General features: G+C 43.9%; 1 protein-coding gene across 6 annotated transcripts in view; it reads right to left on the bottom strand.

Moving 5' to 3' along the window:
• Positions 1-17,482, bottom strand: part of LOC310768782 (CCN family member 2-like) — a 34,565-nt gene extending 17,083 nt beyond the window's left edge. For 2 of the 6 annotated variants that reach the window (XM_083627557.1, XM_083627552.1), the window contains exon 1: positions 4,034-4,451. Coding sequence is in view for 2 of the 6 variants with exons in the window: in XM_083627552.1 (XP_083483678.1) it covers positions 4,034-4,399 (366 nt within the window). In the remaining 4 variants the exon portion in view is untranslated. Of the gene's footprint in view, positions 1-4,033; positions 4,691-17,319 lie in introns of those variants that run through there. The other 4 variants (XM_083627553.1, XM_083627556.1, XM_083627554.1 and 1 more) reach the window with 4 other exon arrangements.
• Positions 17,483-18,013: the final 531 nt, after the last annotated feature.

The following is an 18,013-nucleotide window of genomic DNA, read 5'->3' as shown; positions in this document are numbered from 1 at the left end:
GACTCCTTCGGGTAGTGATAAAGCAGGATATCAAATCCAAACACCTCCTCCTCCTCCTCCTCCTCCTCTTCTTCTTCCAATGAGTCTTTCCTCCAAAAATATAAGTGGCATACATGTTATTCCCCCACTTTCACCTGCACAACCACTCTGTGGGTCACCCAGCAAGCATCATGGTCAAGTGGGGATTTTAAACAGAGATCTACCCAGTTCTAGTCCAGCACTCTTAACAACTATACTTTACTGGTTCTCACTGAGTCTTGCAGCGTAGTGCACACGGAATACTTGCTGTCAGGCTCTGAATGCTTCACAGTAACCTTGCAGTGTTGTCTTATGGACATGAGACCCTCCTTGCTGATGGCCCTGAAGCTGAAAATGTTGGCTTTCTGTTACCTGCTGAGAATAGCAAGCAGGTTTGTGTCAGGAGTCTATGCAGCATCCAGGGTAGTGGTGTTCCAGTTATGGTGCATCATGTATTATTATTATTATTATTATTATTATTATTATTATTATTAACATTTATAGATCTCCTTTCCTCTTAGGATCACAGAGCGGTTTACAGTATAAAAGCCCAAAAATACATAACAACAGACAAAATAACCCTGTACCATTGCATAAGATGCTGCAGCTGCAATCTCTTGCACACAGACGGGCGGGTATGGGGCACTCCCTGGTCCTGAATGGGGCAACTGTGCCTCTGAAGGACCAGGTGTGCAGCCTGTGAGTCATTTTGGACTCACAGCTGACCATGGAGGTGCAGGTCAAGTCTGTGTCCAGGGCAGCTGTCTACCAGCTCCATCTGGTACGCAGGTGGAGACCCTACCTGCCCGTGGACTGTCTCACCAGAGTGGTGCATGCTCTGGTTATCTCCCACTTGGACTACTGCAATGCACTCTACGTGGAGCCACCTTTGAAGGTGACCCAGAAATTACAACTAATCCAGAATGCAGCAGCTAGACTGCTGACTGGGAGCGGCTGCCAACCACATAACACCGGTCCTGAAAGACCTACATTGGCTCCCAGTACGTTTCCGAGCACAATTCGAAGTGTTGGTGCTGACTTTTAAAGCCCTAAACAGCCTTGGCTCAGTATACCTGAAGGAGCGTCTCCACCCCCATCGTTCAGCTCGGACACTGAGGTCCAGCACCTAGGGCCTTCTGGTGGTTCCCTTGCTGCGAGAAGCAAAGTTACAGGGAACCAGGCAGAGGGCCTTCTCAGTAGTGGTGCCTGCCCTGTGGAACGCCCTCCCACCAGATGTCAAAGAAATAAACAACTATCAGACTTCTGGAAGACATCTGAAGGCAGCCCTGTTTAGGGAAGCTTTTAATATTTGATGAATCATTGTGTTTTAATATTCTGCTGGAAGCCGCCCAGAGGGGCTGGGGAAGCCCAGCCAGATGGGCAGGGTATAAATTATTATTATTGGTCTATAAAACAAATGGGTTTGCTCTGGACTTAATCATGCTTTGAACAGCCCTGCTGAAATCAGTGGGACAACTTGGTCACAACTACTTAAGCCCCATTAATATCAGCACACCTACATGACGCATGACAACTAAGTCTGGATTCAACCTGCACCCTCTCTGCAATGCCACTTCAGTTCCCTGCTTTTGCTCCATGCTGCCACTAGGTGGTAAAATACCAGACCTGCCTGATTTGCTGCTGCCAGAGGCTGAGGTAGCGTTGCTGTCCATTTCAGATACAGAGAAGCTTCTCCTCTAGATTTTTCACTACTTCTGCCTTTGGTTAGTTCCTGTTCTACTGTTATTTCTTAATTTATTTCTTGTTTTTATATCCCAGCTTTTTCTCCAAGCTCAAGGTGGTGTGCATGGTTCTTCCCCCTCCTCATTTAATCCTCACAACAATCCAGTGAGACTGAGAGGCAGTGTTGATCCCAAGGTCACTCAGTGAGCTTCATAGCCAAGGCAGGGACTTGAACCCTTGTCTCCCAGGTCCTCTTTCAGGCAAGCTAACCACTGCACCACACTGGCTCTCTTGAACGTCTTCAAATCATCAATCTGTTTTCTATATTCTTTAACTGCTGCTTCTGTAACCCCTTTAAGGTTTGCTAAAGCTTAGGAGGCATTTTGCTTGGCTTTAGTGGTTCCCTTGGTTCTAACAAGGGAAGAACTTTGCCTCTGGGTTCTGGATCCTTAAATATTTCGCTTCAGCTCACATGAGCCTGCTTTGTTGGATGCAGGGCTGTCTGGGGCAGGAGAGGCAGCTGGAACAGGGGCAGCTGCAGACTTGGCCAGGGTGGAGCCAGCTTGGAGAGAAGACAGAGGCAGTCAGGGATGAGGAGAAATTAGCCCAATGTTTGTAGGGCTACAAGTTCCCCATTCCAGCGCTAGGCTTAGGGAAATGACACCTGCTAATTTTTTTGCTGCGTGCAGGTGTTGAAAAGTGCAGAATCCCTGTCAGAAACTGGGTGGTAACCCAGCCACACCCAGATAGCTGAAATAACTGAAGGCCATCACCTGAACAGAATGTTCTGTAGATGTGTTAATTTTTTTAAACATGTGTAGGTATTCTGCTTCTAGCCATTTGTGCACTTAAAATAAAAAATATTTGTCCAAACTTGAAAAAAGTGATGAAATATATCTAAAATTTTCCCCACCTCCCCAAAATGTTCCTTCTCACTCAGAACATTTCACGACTACAATTGCTAAACCTGGGGCGGGAATAAGTGGGTAGGATTCAGACTAAGTTTATTGCAATTAGTCTCATTGGAATTGACAGGATAAGTTAGGCATGGCTTATGTCTCACTGTTTGATTAGTTCAATAAGAATGAAGTACAACCAACTTAGTCTGGATTCAACTCAAGGGGTTTTATTTCTCATGTACTGCATTTCTAACCCACCTTCCCCCCGAATAACTCAAGGTAGTGTATAGGGTCTCTCCCACTGTATCTTCTCAACAGCCTTACGAGGTAGGGTTTTGTTTTCTTTAGTTTTGTCTTATGCTGGTTTAAATGTATGTGTTTATTTATTGTGGCAAGTCGCTCTGAGCTGCTTTTGTAAGAAAAGCGACAAATGGGTTCAATAAACAGATAATAAATACGCAGACATCAGCCGAGGAAGCTTTGCACAGCAGAGAGCTAAACACAGTCTCCTCTTATAACTGATACAGAATGGAGAAAAGGGGCAGTTCTCAGGGACCTGCTCAAACCTCAGCCATCCTAGCAACATGTAAGACTCAGCCCTTGGTCGGGTATCTGTTAAAATCTGGAGCCACGCCACAAATTCCAGCAAAGTGATTCTAGAGTCACAGGAGAACTGCTGAGATTAAAATCATGTTCAAAGCTATGAAAAGAAGCGAAGGGACTCGTTTCCCAGAAACAAAAATGATTAATGATGGGAAATGACAGGACAACAAAGAAGCCCCCTTCACCCCTCACTCAGAAGCACATTATCTCTAGAAGACAACGGGTTCTCCTAATGCAAAGGGACCGTTTTCTTTGAATCCAACACAAGAAAAACACGACCCTTTGCGCTCATTAAGTGTTCCAGATTCTCTCACTTTGTTCATCAGGAACATGCTTGAACAAGTCCTGTTTACCATTTTGCCTCGGTAGAAAATGGCCATTTGGGATCAGGCAGCGTGACTCAAGCACCGCGGTGCTGGAAGAAGCACATCATGATTGCAGTTTGCCCACTGACTATATGTTCCTCCAGGATCTGAGCTACGTGGTTGGCAAAATCACATGCTATGGTCCCAAGAAGCCTGTCCAATGCAGTTTCACTGTGCGTGTAAATGGGTCCCAAGTCACACAGACAATAGAGCTATCCCTGCTTGTAGCAGTGCTGGTGTCTTGAATCTGGAAGCACAATTTAGAAGTAGCAATATGCTAATACAGGGGTGGGGAATCTGACCCACCAGGCCTCTTACTCTGGCTCCAGGAGCTCTCCCTGGCACAGAAATGGCATAAACCGGTACAGAAGTTTGAACAGCAGCCAGAACAGAAGGGTGAACCCTTGTTGCATCGCTCTCACTGATGGGAGCAGACCAACCCGTCACAACAGAGATCATGCTTACAGTTTTGGCATTCCAGCAAGGTGAAAGAGTCTCACAAGTGAGCGTGCCACGCCTCATCTTCAAAAGCTTGGCGGGAGGGGCAGGGATACCTGTTGGGACATATTTGTTATTTCCATCCAGTTCTGAACTTCTCGCCCTGTTCCTGAACGCCTGAATTGTGACTCCTGAGCAGTATGTCTGCTGCCAAGCCTGCACAATTACTTGCCCAAATACTGATCTGTTGTATTTTGGGCATGAGCCAGAACAAAAGCAACTGACAAATGCAATAAGTAACAGCGGTAATGACAACAACGTTTTGCTGTACATGTAACAGTATACTCCCCACTGAGTCCCAAGCAAACAGACAGAGGAGTCTTCCAGCAGCATTCCTCTTCGAGTTCCTGAATCCCAAGTGAAGATCTCTGAGCGCCTTGTGTGTGGGATGAAAGTCCCTTCCTTTGCGACATGGCTGTTGCCTTTAGAAAGGCTGCAGGGATATTTCAGTCTAGCAGCATGCTTAGTCCAAATAAACAGCAGCTAAAAATAACCCAGTCACCAGTCCCCAAAGCAGATGTTGGGCCTCACTGGGAATCCCAGGCAAAATTGTCAACACAAGCGAGGAGAAGGGGGTAGTGGTATTTCTTTCCAACCCACCTGACCCAGACTCTGAAAGCAGACTTGGTTTGTGAAATCCACTGAAGAACCTCAGGAGGGACACTTGTGATTTCTGGAGTCCCTCCGCCACTCTTCCCTTCTTTTGGTTCTTCTGCCCTCCCCACCTATTTCAATTTTCTTCTTCAGCTGTGCATGCTTAAGGATAGGAATAGAGGAAGCTGCCTTGTGCTGGTCCATCTAGCTCAGTATTGTCTACACTGACTCTGACTGGCAACAGCTCTGCAGGGTTTCAGACAGGGAGTTTCTCTCAGCCCTATCTGGAGATTGAATATCAGGCCTTCTGCATGCAACGCTTTACCACTTCAGAGTGCACATCTGTAAGAACATAAGGCTATAGGAAGCTGCCTTATACTGAGTCAGACCAAAGGAGCTATCTAGCTCAGTACTGTCTACACTGACTGGCAGCAGCTCTCTAGGAATTCAGACAGGTCTTTCCCAGCCCAACAGAAACACTGGGGATCAAACCAAGGAACTTCAGAATGCAACAAATTAACAACGAACTCCATAATAATTTTGGGTTTCATAGTTAATGGGCCCTACATTTTCTTTTGCAGCTGCAGGCCTGTGAAGATTTCCTAAGCAACCCGAATGTTAGAAAACATTACACAGGGCTGAGAGAATGTGGGAGGAAAGGAATCTTAAATCTGGAAAGTAGCTACTAAAAAAGACTGGAAGATATTTATCCTTGAAGCATACAACGCTTCAGACTGCCACAGCAAGACGGAGCCAGCACTTCCCATTGACAAATTTTCCCTTGTGATTTCTGCAGTCCCTCTGCCACTCTTCCCTTCTTTTGGTTCTTCTGCCCTCCCCACTTATTTCCACCCTAGTGATACATCACAAGTTCAGGGAATGCTCCAAGGCAGGGCTCAGCAACCTTTTTCAGCCGTGGGCCGGTCCACCGTCCCTTAGACCATGTGGTGGGCCAGACTATATTGGGGGGGGGGGGAGATGAACGAATTCCTATGACCCACAAATAACCCAGAGATGCATTTTAAATAAAAGCACACATTCTACTCATGTAAAAACACCAGGCAGGCCCCACAAATAACCCAGAGATGCATTTTAAATAAAAGGACACATTCTACTCATGTAAGAACACGCTGATTCCTGGACCATCCGGGGGCTGGATTGAGAAGGTGATTGGGCCGCATCCGGCCCTCGGGCCTTAGGTTGCCTACCTCTGCTTCAAGGCATGTCAAGAATGACATGATTAAGTTAAAGAAGTATCAAAGGGCTGAGATGTCAGCACAAAAAAGTAGTTCAGTCCTGGGTCATGTTTGTTCAGCAGGGAGGGGGGTTGCTACACAGATCTCTCTCTGGCCACAGATAAAATATTGTTAGTATGGCTTTTTGTGTTTCAGAAAATGAAAACAGTTATAAAGAAGATGATGAAAAGCATTTTTATTGCTGATCAACTGGAAAGAATGTCTCCAATTTCCCATTATTTTCTTCCCATGCACTTTACTATTGTTTTCATCTGCAAGAGATTTGTTTTAGGCACTGTTGAGATTCTGTCCAAATTTTCAACAAAGCAATCCATAAGCACTCAGCTAACATCTCAGAAACAGGAGAACCATCTACTTAGCTACTGGCTCTTTACCTGATGACAAAGTGAGTATGCAATGTTTATAGCTTGAGCTAAGACCTAGGTCACATCCACACCAGACATTTAAAACACTCTTAATCCACTTTTAAGGTCTTCAATTCCTGCCAAGAATCTTAAGAACTGTATTTGGTTAAGGGCGCTGCGAGTTGTTAGGAGACCCCTCTAAGAGGTACAGTTAGCAACACTCTTAGCAAACTAACATTCCCAAGATTCTTTGGGACGCCACTACTGTAAAAGTGGGGTAAGGGTGCTTTAAATGTATGGTGTGGAGGTGGACTCATTTTGGGATCCTCTTGGCCTAAGATAGGCTTCTCTGGACGTCAGATTAGCTGTCCTACTCATTCCTAATGGAGGCTGCTCTTTCCAAGTTTGAGAAAGTTCATAGGAAGCCCCAGCTCGCATTTAGCTCTGAGAAACTTCAACTACAAGGCAAAATTCCTATTGGTTTTGCAGCTTGTTTGGAAAAGAAAGTGTTCTGTATCCAGAAACACAAGGTTGCTTTTAGAACCCTTTCTTTATAGGTCTGAATGGTGCAGTTAAATCCAAGGGGGAGAAATGATCATTCATTTCACTCCTTCCTTTAATAAATATTAAATTGCCCAGATGGAAACCTTTGCAGTGATGCAGGCAGCCCAGCCGACATCTAGTTTCTTGTGGTTCACAGGAATTTCCTGTCCTGTCAACACACATTTCCTCCATCCCAGGGAGGGATGTTGTTCAAAGCAAACAACATTCCTTGGTTAGCAGAGCAATGGCATTGGCTGAAGAAAACAAAAAATAAATGAGATTTGGTTGTGTTCTTGTTGTCATCACTGATGACTGTTTGGAACTGGAGCTGCTTAAATAGCGGGAGCCATGTTGGATGCTGGATCTTGTAGAAACTGATGGAATCCTATTGAAGATACACCGTGGACTTATTTAGATAATGGCATGGCGTCCAAATTATTTATTTCACATATTTCCAAACTGCTTATTGATCTAAAATAGGTCCAGAAAGTGACTTACAAGGAGGGTGGACCACTTGCTACTGGCCTGAAGGTTGCATGAAGAATGCATTTTAAAGCGTAATGCACAGGACCGATCTTAACAGCACAAGCCCATTTACTCAGAAGGAAGCCCCAATGGCTTCAATGGTACTTAAAAGGTAAAGGGACCCCTGACCATTAGGTCCAGTCACGGATGACTCTGGGGTTGCTGCGCTCATCCCGCTTTATTGGCCTAGGGAGCCGGCAAGCAGTGCACGGAAACACTGTTTACCTTCCTGCTGGAGCAGTACCTATTTATCTACTTGCACTTCATGCTTTCGAACTTCTGGATTCAAACCGCCAACCTTCTGATCGGCAAGCCCTCGGCTCTGTGGTTTAACCCACAACGCCACCAGCGTCCCTTCAATGGGGCTTACTCCCAGGTAAATATGACTAGGATTGCAGTCTATTTTGGTTGCACTTGAAGCCCACTGAAATCAACATGAAAGGCTCGTGATGGAGCTAAGCCACATTCATTTCTAACATAGTCTGGATCTAGCCCAGTATTATTATTTTTTCAGTTGGAGATGGAACTCAAGAGCAAGAAAATAATCGAAAACCACATTTAAAGTTAGCCACAAAGCGAATTAAAATACCTGCTGCCTTCCAGATATATAACCTCTGCAGAATTAGCAAAGAGATCAACTTAGAATATAGCCTGGCAGATAATTACCACAAGAGCCACAATGTAAACAGCACAAAAATACCCAACACCTTGGCAAAAGCCCCACCACCTGTTTTCAATCAAAGCTTTAAAAAGGCTGTGATTGATTCTCTTCCACGGGATGCTTGTAAAAAACATAAACAGACGAGATGTCATGCCAGCTGGGAAATTCTTCTTGTCGTGACCCCTGAAATTTTCTCTTGTATTATTTAATGGTATTTTCTCTCTCTTCGGCATAATATAGTTTCTTTCTCCATGCCATGCACAATTTTACAAATTTCTATCATGTCACCTCTTATCCTTCTGTTCTCTAAACTAAAAGGCCCTGGCTGCTCTTTCCCAAATGTTTTCCAAGTCCATAATATCATATGCTGCCTTGAGAGCACATTACGAGGAAAGATGGGATACATGTGTAATAATAAAACACATTTTGCAAATGATTCCCACTCCTATCAGTAACTTGTGTTTGGCTGGTCCAGCTGATGGACCCCTCAGTTCTAGTTTAAAACAAAACAAATAAGTGTAGATACCACAGGATTGAAGTCAGCTCTCCTCCCCGCAGCCCCCACTGGAAAGGACCATCAGAAGACACTGCTGTTTCAAATGGGGGATGAGTAATAAAACAGGCAGATGATGAAGTTTCACCACTGCTCTTCCAAGTGACCCTAAAAGTGGAGCTGCTTGTGTAACGAGTGAAAGGAGCAAAAAACATGCCAGGTCTCTGATCATTTATAAGCACTGTTAGGGAGGAGGGAATTATGTGGCCCATCAAATTATATGATCCTTGTCTTAAAGTGGGTGGTGCGGGGGAGAGAGTTGATAAACATTTAAGGCATTTCATCACACACTTTAATGGTGTAGCAGGAACCCCCCCACCCCAATCATTCTGTTTGTACAAACTTCACACACACACACACTCACACACTACATTCGCCACATTTCTGTTATAAATTCATGGAAAATCAACCATACATCGGATTTGCACTGTTCCATTTTATTTTACTCCATATGACAAGAACTATCAAAGGGGGGTGCCTTGGTCCTGGTCAGCCATAATCCCTTCACCGTCTCAGCACATCCACAGGAGCCCTGCCCAGTTGCTATGCCAACCCTGATGATCCCAGACAGAAGACAATCAAGATCACAAAGAACTTGCATATGGGAGTGGATTCAGCATGGACTGAAACAAAGGACAATGATCAGATCTTCCCTCTGGGGGCAGGAAACTGCAAACTCCCCTTTGTCTCCTGGAAGTGACTCATGGGGAGGGGGGAAAGGAGGAACTAGCCAGGTGACAAGACACTCAGGTTACCACCAACTCCTCCCTCAACCCCTCCTTTCTGTAATGTATGCATGATGTTTCTGGGGGTGGGCTTGACCTAGAGGAGGGGAATTTCAAAAAGTTTTATAAGACCTTGCACACTATTTTTCTGGGTCTTTCCTCTCTCTTGCAAGTGAGGGGAACACCCTGTTGCAACAGTTCAATAAAGGCCAAGCCTACAGGCTGCTGTTTTGCTCCAAGTTATCCTGGTTGGTGTCTTTACTTTTTGTCCAAGGGAGCCCTCGGATATTTCCGGCAACAGTTTGGCGACCATGCTCAGGGACACTTGGTTCTCCTGCGAAGGTGAGGAGGGAGATAGAGGGGATCGGGCGCCACTGGGCAACCTTAGCCCAGGGATCCTTCTTCCTCTCCCTGCCTCCTCTTTGTGGGCGGTAATCAATCGTCACCAAAAGCCCAGCCAGGGGGAGCAAAGGCAAGGTCAAGCCGGCTAAAGGGAAAGGATCCCGGGATCTGCGGGGGACATCTTCGAACGTGAGTATGGTTTGAAGTAAATACATTGGGAGGGGGGTGGAAGAAGCAGCGTCCCCACGACAGCCAGACTTTCCTTCTTTCATTTCTGACGATTACCCCTCGGAGTCGTCCGGGTACGTCTTAAACTCTCCCCTTTTCTCCCCTGATTTTCCCCCTCGGAGTGTGGCCAGGGAGATCGCGGAACTTTACTGTCAGACGATTACCCCTCGGAGTCGTCCGGGTACGTCTAAAACTTTCCCTTTTCTCCCCCAATTTCTTTTTCGGAACGTGGCCGGGAAATTGTGGTACTTTTACTGTTTTCCGGCGTTACCTCTCGGAGTCGTCCAGGGACGTCTTATTCTGTCCCCTTTTCTCCCCCGTTTTCCGTCTTGGAATTGAGTCCGGGAAAGCGTGGCTCTTTACTGTTTTCTCTGACGTCCCTCTCTCGGAGTCGTCCAGAGGCGTCTTTTCAAAAGTATTTTAACGCAAGGTCATTTGCTTCCTTTCAAACCTTGGGTGTTTTCTCGGACCCCGATCTGGCACGGCATTGCGCAGGCGTTCAGTAGGGGTCCGAACTTAGTCTCAAAGGCTAGGCAGGAGGCTGTCGTGGTGGTAGAGGGGGAATTGGGGCCCCACACTAGGACTAGTTGTGTAAGCAGTACTGAGGCAGAATTTCAGGATCCGTGGTTGTGTAGCGGGTAGAGAGAGAGACCCGTGGTTTTAAGGCTGATGTTTGAGGTTTTATAGATGATAAGTTATTTGCGGTTCGTTGATAGGCAGGAATTGAGTTAAAGAGATAATCAAAGGTACCTTAAATACTGAAAGAATATTATTTTCCTCTTTCTACCCTTTCCCCCCTCTTTGTCTTCCCCCTTGTGTGTCCATTCTTTCTGTCCTTTTCTGTCCTTTATACTAGAGGGAAATGGGAGCTCACTAAAACACCCTAGCTGGACTCCTCCTGGCAACAAAGCTTCCATGAAGCCTTTTTTGCCCCAGAGAGGATTCTAATATGCCCCTCCAGCTTGTCATCTCCAGTTGGAAAAATAAAATAAAATAAAGGGGAAAAATGGTCTTTCAAGTACAAAGTACGAGACCGTTGTAACTTTTAGTGGGTAGCTTAGGCCCACCACCTGGGCCACCTCAGGGATCCTTCAACACAATCAGGGTGTGAACCCTTAGGGAGAGCTGAACATATCAAATTTGTGTTGTTAAACTATAACCTAAAACTAAACATGAAACCGTAAACTTAATGGTGCTCAGAAGGCAGTAGATATAATAACAGCCCAGCCTGAGAGCCCACACATTAGAGAACTTAGTTTCTTAAAAAAAAAAAAAAAAAATGAATAAGAGATGTACTCAAAGATCTAGAAATATTTAAAGGGTTTGTGTTTACATTGGCTTCGGCATCCACAGACTGTTCTTAAATGCACATAGTTTTTAAAATTGCAAGCTTGCTTCAAAATTTTAAATCTAAGGAAGCCATGTTGGGCCTTGTCAACCTGAAACAAGACAAAATGGAGAATGAAGTATGCAAATGTTTGTTCTTTGAGAGAAGCTCTAAAAGAGAGTTTTCCTCCCAAGTGGTAAAATCCTGTATACGTGCTACTTGTGTTCTGGAAGGAGGATTACCCCACCTCCTTCCTCTAGTTTAAGTGAGGAGGGTGATTTTAAGTCTAATGGTAAATGATGTTTTGTTATAACTTTTGAGTTTGTGAGTACACCTGTGTTCCAGTCTATTTTGGAATGTGAAGTTAACCTAATGTTTCTGCTGCAAAAGCCTAGTTGAGCACAATTGCTCTCTCAAGCTAAAATGCAGTGTATGTATTTCATCAAGCACATGCCTATGAAAGTATGGTGTTCCTTCTAAGAAAAATATGTGAGTCCAGTTTTAACTTTGATTTGGTTGGACAGAAGAGTTATTGTAAGGCTCCTGATATCAGTCTCTATAAGACTTCCTGGCCTCTTTTCTCAGAAAATGCCCCCCCTTGTTCCATTCTGTCTCTTTCAGTTTTTTTTCTCCCTTCTTACTTCTGTGCCAGGTAAATTTACTCCCGAGTAAGCTTCCTTTAAAGGAAACTGCAAAGGGGGGGGGGCAATCTTTCCTAAGGTACCCTGCATCTCACTTTCCTATGTGTGGTTATTTAAAAAAAAAAATAAAAAAAATCTAAATTAGGCTTACTATTCCTCTGCAAGTTCAGAAAAAAAAAATTGTTCACTTTTGTATTCCCTTTAAATCCAATCTATGGCTGTTTTAACTATGCTTAATAAAAGATCCTCTCCCTATCTTAGAGGAAAAAAAACTGTTCACTTCAATCTTCCTTTAAATATCATTTCACTAGGAACTTGCATTCTTTAGTCTAAGGAAGTAAACTCCCTCAAGCTATCTCAAGATCTGCTAAAAGGGTTCTGTGTAAAGTTGGGTACTTTTATTTTCCTCTTCATTAGTACATGATAGGAGCATAGATGTTTCCTTTCTCAGTTGTAAATCTATACTTAAATGGGTATGTCTCTTTGATAGTACAAATCTTGCTGTGAAATCTTGCTGTGAACCCTATATTTTGGAGGGTTGGACTAGATGACCCCAGGGTCTCTTTCAACTCTCCCAATTTGTGGCTGTGTGGAAGGGACATGTGTCTGCAAGCATTGGAGGGTAATTCTTAAATTCTGGTGTGGTGATGTAGTTGAAATTCAGCCTAGCTTTGCTCTTTAGTTTTAAAAGGTGAGAGGTGAAGCCTTGATGGTTTTGAAGCACAACTGGTAATATCAAGCATTTGAGTGATTAAAGTGTTTATCATTTTGTCTACTATTTAAAAATCAGACTTCAAAGTCAATTCAAAGTTTAAGCACATAAAAATACATATGCGCCTTGACCAATCCTGTAAATAAAGGGCAGAAAAAATATATATATATATTTTGTCTGCAAATGGTAAGGCTGAAATGACTGAGAATATTAAAAAATAAATAAATAAAATAAATCCTATGAATTTTGACTCTCTGGCCATTTTCCCCCATATATAAGGGCGTGGCATTGTTCCGCGAATGGCCAGAGGGATATTAGCCCTTTCCTGTACATAAAGGAAGCAGTCCCTTTGCTTGGGCTACAATTGCTAGCTTTGGTGAATACTTGAATTGCTGAGTTTCTCTTTTTTGTTTTAAAATCTAACCCTATTTTAAAATCTACTCCTTACCCTCACCTTCCCTTATTCAAATGGTAATTTAGCCAAAAGATTCAACATTTTCAATAGTATAAAAGGTTTACTGAGACATGAACTCTGTACATGCACAGAGGCTAGATCAGCTTAAAAAAACACACACACACACACACACACAAAAGAGAGAGAGGAAGAAGGGGGGAACTGTAAGGGGGAAGAGGAGGTTTCGAGAGCTTGGGCTGCAGGGAGAAACTTATCCAAATTTCCTTATGTAAAACTTGGAACCATTGAGGGAAATTACCCTTAATGTGTCTTTTGCCCCAGGGGCTACGGAAGACAAAAGGGTAAAAAAAAAAAAACAAAAAAAAACAAAACAACAACAACAACAACAACAAAACAAAAACCTAGCCCATCAAAAGTCAAGAGCTTTCCAGGTTCCAAATCTTAACATGCCAAATTCTTTTCACAGGTAAACATCAAAACGCTCCCACTGTGAGTTCCACTCTTGACTAGTCCCCCCCCCCACAGGATTTAACTTTTACAACAGGCTTTGTGTGCATTATAGGAACAGCATTCCTGACAGAGATTTTCAAAGAAAGAAAGAAAAAATTTTGTTTCCCCCTTTAAAACAGGATATGTGAACTCGGACCCACATAAGCAAAAAGTTTAATAACTTGCCAATTGTGTTCAAATTAACAAAGGTTTTGTCCCTTCGTTTCTTCCACAGCCAAACTAAGTGAAGGAAAGCAAACAAACTTGGCAGATAATAACAGTAATTATATGGAAATGTGATAATAATATTGGAATGAATAAAATGCTTAATCCGCTAAGATTTTTATTATTTGCAGCTTCCCACGTAAATTGAAGGACATCCTTTTTTGCCTTTTTGCCCCTTCTAACTCTGTCTTTAAGTCCTGCCCCTTACAGGATATCACTTCTACAGATGTGTTACTACAGATCCAATGAAAAGCTTCGCCACCACAAGACTATTACCTGCAGCAACAACAACAGACACCAAAGTTTTCAAAGTGGCCACAGCAAATCCTTTCAAAGGGGAAGTGGGGCTGACAAAGGGGGGTGGAGTAGAATTCTAAGGACATCTTCTCACTTTTGAACCTCAAGACTGTGCTCCAGGATTCTAAAGATACATACATAAAATATCACAATTGTCTCAAGATATGCAACTGATACTTAATTAGTTTGTTTTGTATTATGTGTTATTATGTAGGAATGTTGAAATGTGTCTGACAAGTGTGTTATTTCCACAAATGGGAAGGGGGGGGGCTATTTTTGTGGCTATTTTTGTGTGTAATTGTTTTTATGTTTAATGTCTTATTCCTTACAACCCAGTGGAGGATTCTCATACATTTTATGCTTTTTAACAGACCAGGCTATTATGTAGTCCAATGTTTAGAACTAGATAAATTTATAACCACATTTAGTTGTTTCACCTGGCACTCTGCCAACTTCCCTACCCATTTTAAAATGTGCCAAAAAAACTCGCTTAACCAAAGAGAAGCTGATAAGATACATGAAAGTGCATATGCTTTGGTTTAGCAGGAATAATCCCTTATAGAGTTAAATTGACTTATTTGGACAAATGCCCTTTAACAGATTGGTTTGAGAAGTTGGGAACCATGGGGCAAGATAAATTCAAATTGGACTCATTTTGAATTGGGCAAGTGTATCCAGGCTGCAATTAGCTTTTTGGTCCTTAAAGTGCAAGTGAGCAACTTCCCATGACTGCAAGACCAGAGCCTATAATAATAAAATCCCATAGAATGGCCAAGGCAAGGACATTTCCCTCATGACGTGCCCAAACCTGTGCCAGCTGGGGTGAGTGCCAGGCAACATGGTTAATATGAAAGCCCTAAGTGGATTCACCAGGGATTGCCACTACTGTGACACCAGGCCGGTGTGAGACCACAGAAGAGCTACCTTGACACCTGAGAACACAAAAATGGCGGGGGACAAAGCAAACTGCATTTTTCAGTCATTAGTGGACCTTCCTGCTAAATGTAAAGCATACGCCACTATTGAGAAAATATTTCTTCCAAGGTACTAGAGTGCCACAAGTAACTGAACAACAAAATATTAATTTTACGTGATATCCTAAGTCTAATTATGTGCACTGTTACACCATTATATTTCTATGCAAATGTCCTTAAGAAGCATGACATCCGAGTCCCTTTCAGGTACACATGGAGACACGCATCTGGGACGGAGAATAGCAGGTTAATAATTACCACCTTAAATTGTGCGGAGAAAAGGATTGCAAAGTAGCCACCTTTGCAATCTTATCTCCGAAGGGGGGAACTGTAGCAGGAACCCCCCCACCCCAATCATTCTGTTTGTACAAACTTCACACACACACACACTCACACACTACATTCGCCACATTTCTGTTATAAATTCATGGAAAATCAACCATACATCGGATTTGCACTGTTCCATTTTATTTTACTCCATATGACAAGAACTATCAAAGGGGGGTGCCTTGGTCCTGGTCAGCCATAATCCCTTCACCGTCTCAGCACATCCACAGGAGCCCTGCCCAGTTGCTATGCCAACCCTGATGATCCCAGACAGAAGACAATCAAGATCACAAAGAACTTGCATATGGGAGTGGATTCAGCATGGACTGAAACAAAGGACAATGATCAGATCTTCCCTCTGGGGGCAGGAAACTGCAAACTCCCCTTTGTCTCCTGGAAGTGACTCATGGGGAGGGGGGAAAGGAGGAACTAGCCAGGTGACAAGACACTCAGGTTACCACCAACTCCTCCCTCAACCCCTCCTTTCTGTAATGTATGCATGATGTTTCTGGGGGTGGGCTTGACCTAGAGGAGGGGAATTTCAAAAAGTTTTATAAGACCTTGCACACTATTTTTCTGGGTCTTTCCTCTCTCTTGCAAGTGAGGGGAACACCCTGTTGCAACAGTTCAATAAAGGCCAAGCCTACAGGCTGCTGTTTTGCTCCAAGTTATCCTGGTTGGTGTCTTTACTTTTTGTCCAAGGGAGCCCTCGGATATTTCCGGCAACAATGGGAAACAGATTCTCACTGCATCCCTTTTTCTTTCTTGGGTGTCAGTAGCTGTTCCAAGCTTCTGACTCCACCGTTGTAAAGCCTTGCAATTATATAAATAGATATAGATGTAGCCAATTAATTCCTGATCTAACGATCAGCATTCACACATAAAAAATGCCAGTCTATATTTCCTCTCATTTAATCTGGATATAACACTTTCTGGAGGAAATGCAACAAATTAAGACTGAAACAAACAGAAAAAACTGGTGCCAACATCTCATTTCCAGTTGTACCTTGGTTCACGAACGCCTTGGTACTTGTATGTTTTGGCTCCCGAACGCCGCAAACCCAGAAAAAAGTGTTTCGGTTTGCAAAAATTTTTTGGAAGCCGAATGTCCAACATGGCTTCCACTTAACTGCAGGAAGCTCCTGCAGCCAATCGGAAGCCGTGCCTTGACTTTCGAAAGGTTTCGGGAGTCGAACGGACTCGTGGAACAGATTAAGTTTGAGAACCAAGGTACCACTGTACCATCAACCCATTTACAATATTACGCCCAGAGCTGACACAAGGTGGTGGGGTGACAAATCAATAAATGATTATCATTTTGCTATCGCTTTTAATTGCAATACAGTCTTTGGCTGCATACATGCCATAGATTTAAAGCACATGATTTCCTGCCCCTACCTAAAAAATAAATAAATCCTGGGAACTGTAGTTTAAGGGTGTTGGGAACCATAGCTATGTGAGGGGCAAACAACAGTTCCCAGGATTCCATATGCTTTTAAATGTATGGTGTGCAACAAAGCCTAAATCACCATCTTCTTTTAATTACATGTATCTTGGTGATCAGGCCATTGCTTTTCACCCTTTAAAGGAGAAATGGAGAGCCAGTGACCCTCCAAACGTTCTGGACTCCAGCTCCCATAATTCCTCACTGCTGCCCGTGCCAGCTGGGGCTGCTGGGAGCTGAAGTCCAACAACACCTGTAGGTCCACAGGCTTCATACCTGCACAGTAACACGTCAGTAAGTCCAGCACTTACAATGACTCTTCAACATCAACTTCGTTGGACTGGTCATGTTCTTTGGATGCCTGATTATTGTCTTCCAAAGCAACTACTCTATTCTGAACTTAAAAATGGAAAGCGTAATGCTGGTGGTCAACAAAAGAAGTTTAAAGACTCTCTCAAGGCAAATCCCAAAAAAATTTGGAATAAACACTGACAATTGGGAAACACTGGCCTGCGAGCGCTCCAGTTGCAGAACAGCCTTTACCAATGGTGTCATGGGCTTTGAAGACACTCAAACTCAGGACGAAAGGAAGAAATGTGCTAAGAGGAAGACACGTTTGGCAAACCCTCACCATAATCAACTCCCGCCCAGGAACCTATGTCCCCACTGTGGAAGGACGTGTGAATCCAGAATTGGCCTCCACAGTCACTTATGGACTGTTAAGACTGTGTTCATGGAAGACAATCTTACTTAGCTATGAGTGATTGCCAAAGAAGAAGAAGACGACCATCATCCCATTGCCAAATACACCTCAAACAGCCTGGCGTTGAGTAGGGTTGCCATATTTCAAAAAGTAAAATTCTTGACACCTGCGAAGTGGGTGTCAGGAATTTTACTTTTTGAAATATGGCTCTCTCTTTTTTTAGGAAGACCCCAGAATTGCTGAGGTAAACCCACCAGAATTGTTAAGGTTTTTGGGGGGACGAGCCCAAATTGTTGAGGAAATCTAAACCCCAAAACGGTGGTTTTAAGCTTTTCGGGGCGGTTTCCGCTGCTTTTCCTATCCCGTTGCCACACATCCGGGTTTCTCAAATCGGCAAAATCCCCCCACGCCACTTTTGCCAGGACAGACCAGGAATTTCTCCTAACGCAGCAGGGCGAGTCTAGCTGAGCCCCGGCGCGAACCAACACATGTACCAATGACCCTCCTCCTCCTCCCTGACACGCAACCCTGACACGGCCTTGCCATAGCTCCTCCCCACGGGCAGAGGCCGCTGTGGGCGACGCCGAGGCCTACCCGAGCCCCTTCTTCCGCCTCGCTCGGG

This window comes from Podarcis filfolensis, assembly GCF_964270895.1.
Source record: "Podarcis filfolensis genome assembly, chromosome: 8".
Classification (NCBI taxonomy): domain Eukaryota; kingdom Metazoa; phylum Chordata; class Lepidosauria; order Squamata; family Lacertidae; genus Podarcis; species Podarcis filfolensis.
Note: the sequence above shows the minus strand (reverse complement) of the source record. Positions and strands in the feature narration are given on the sequence as shown.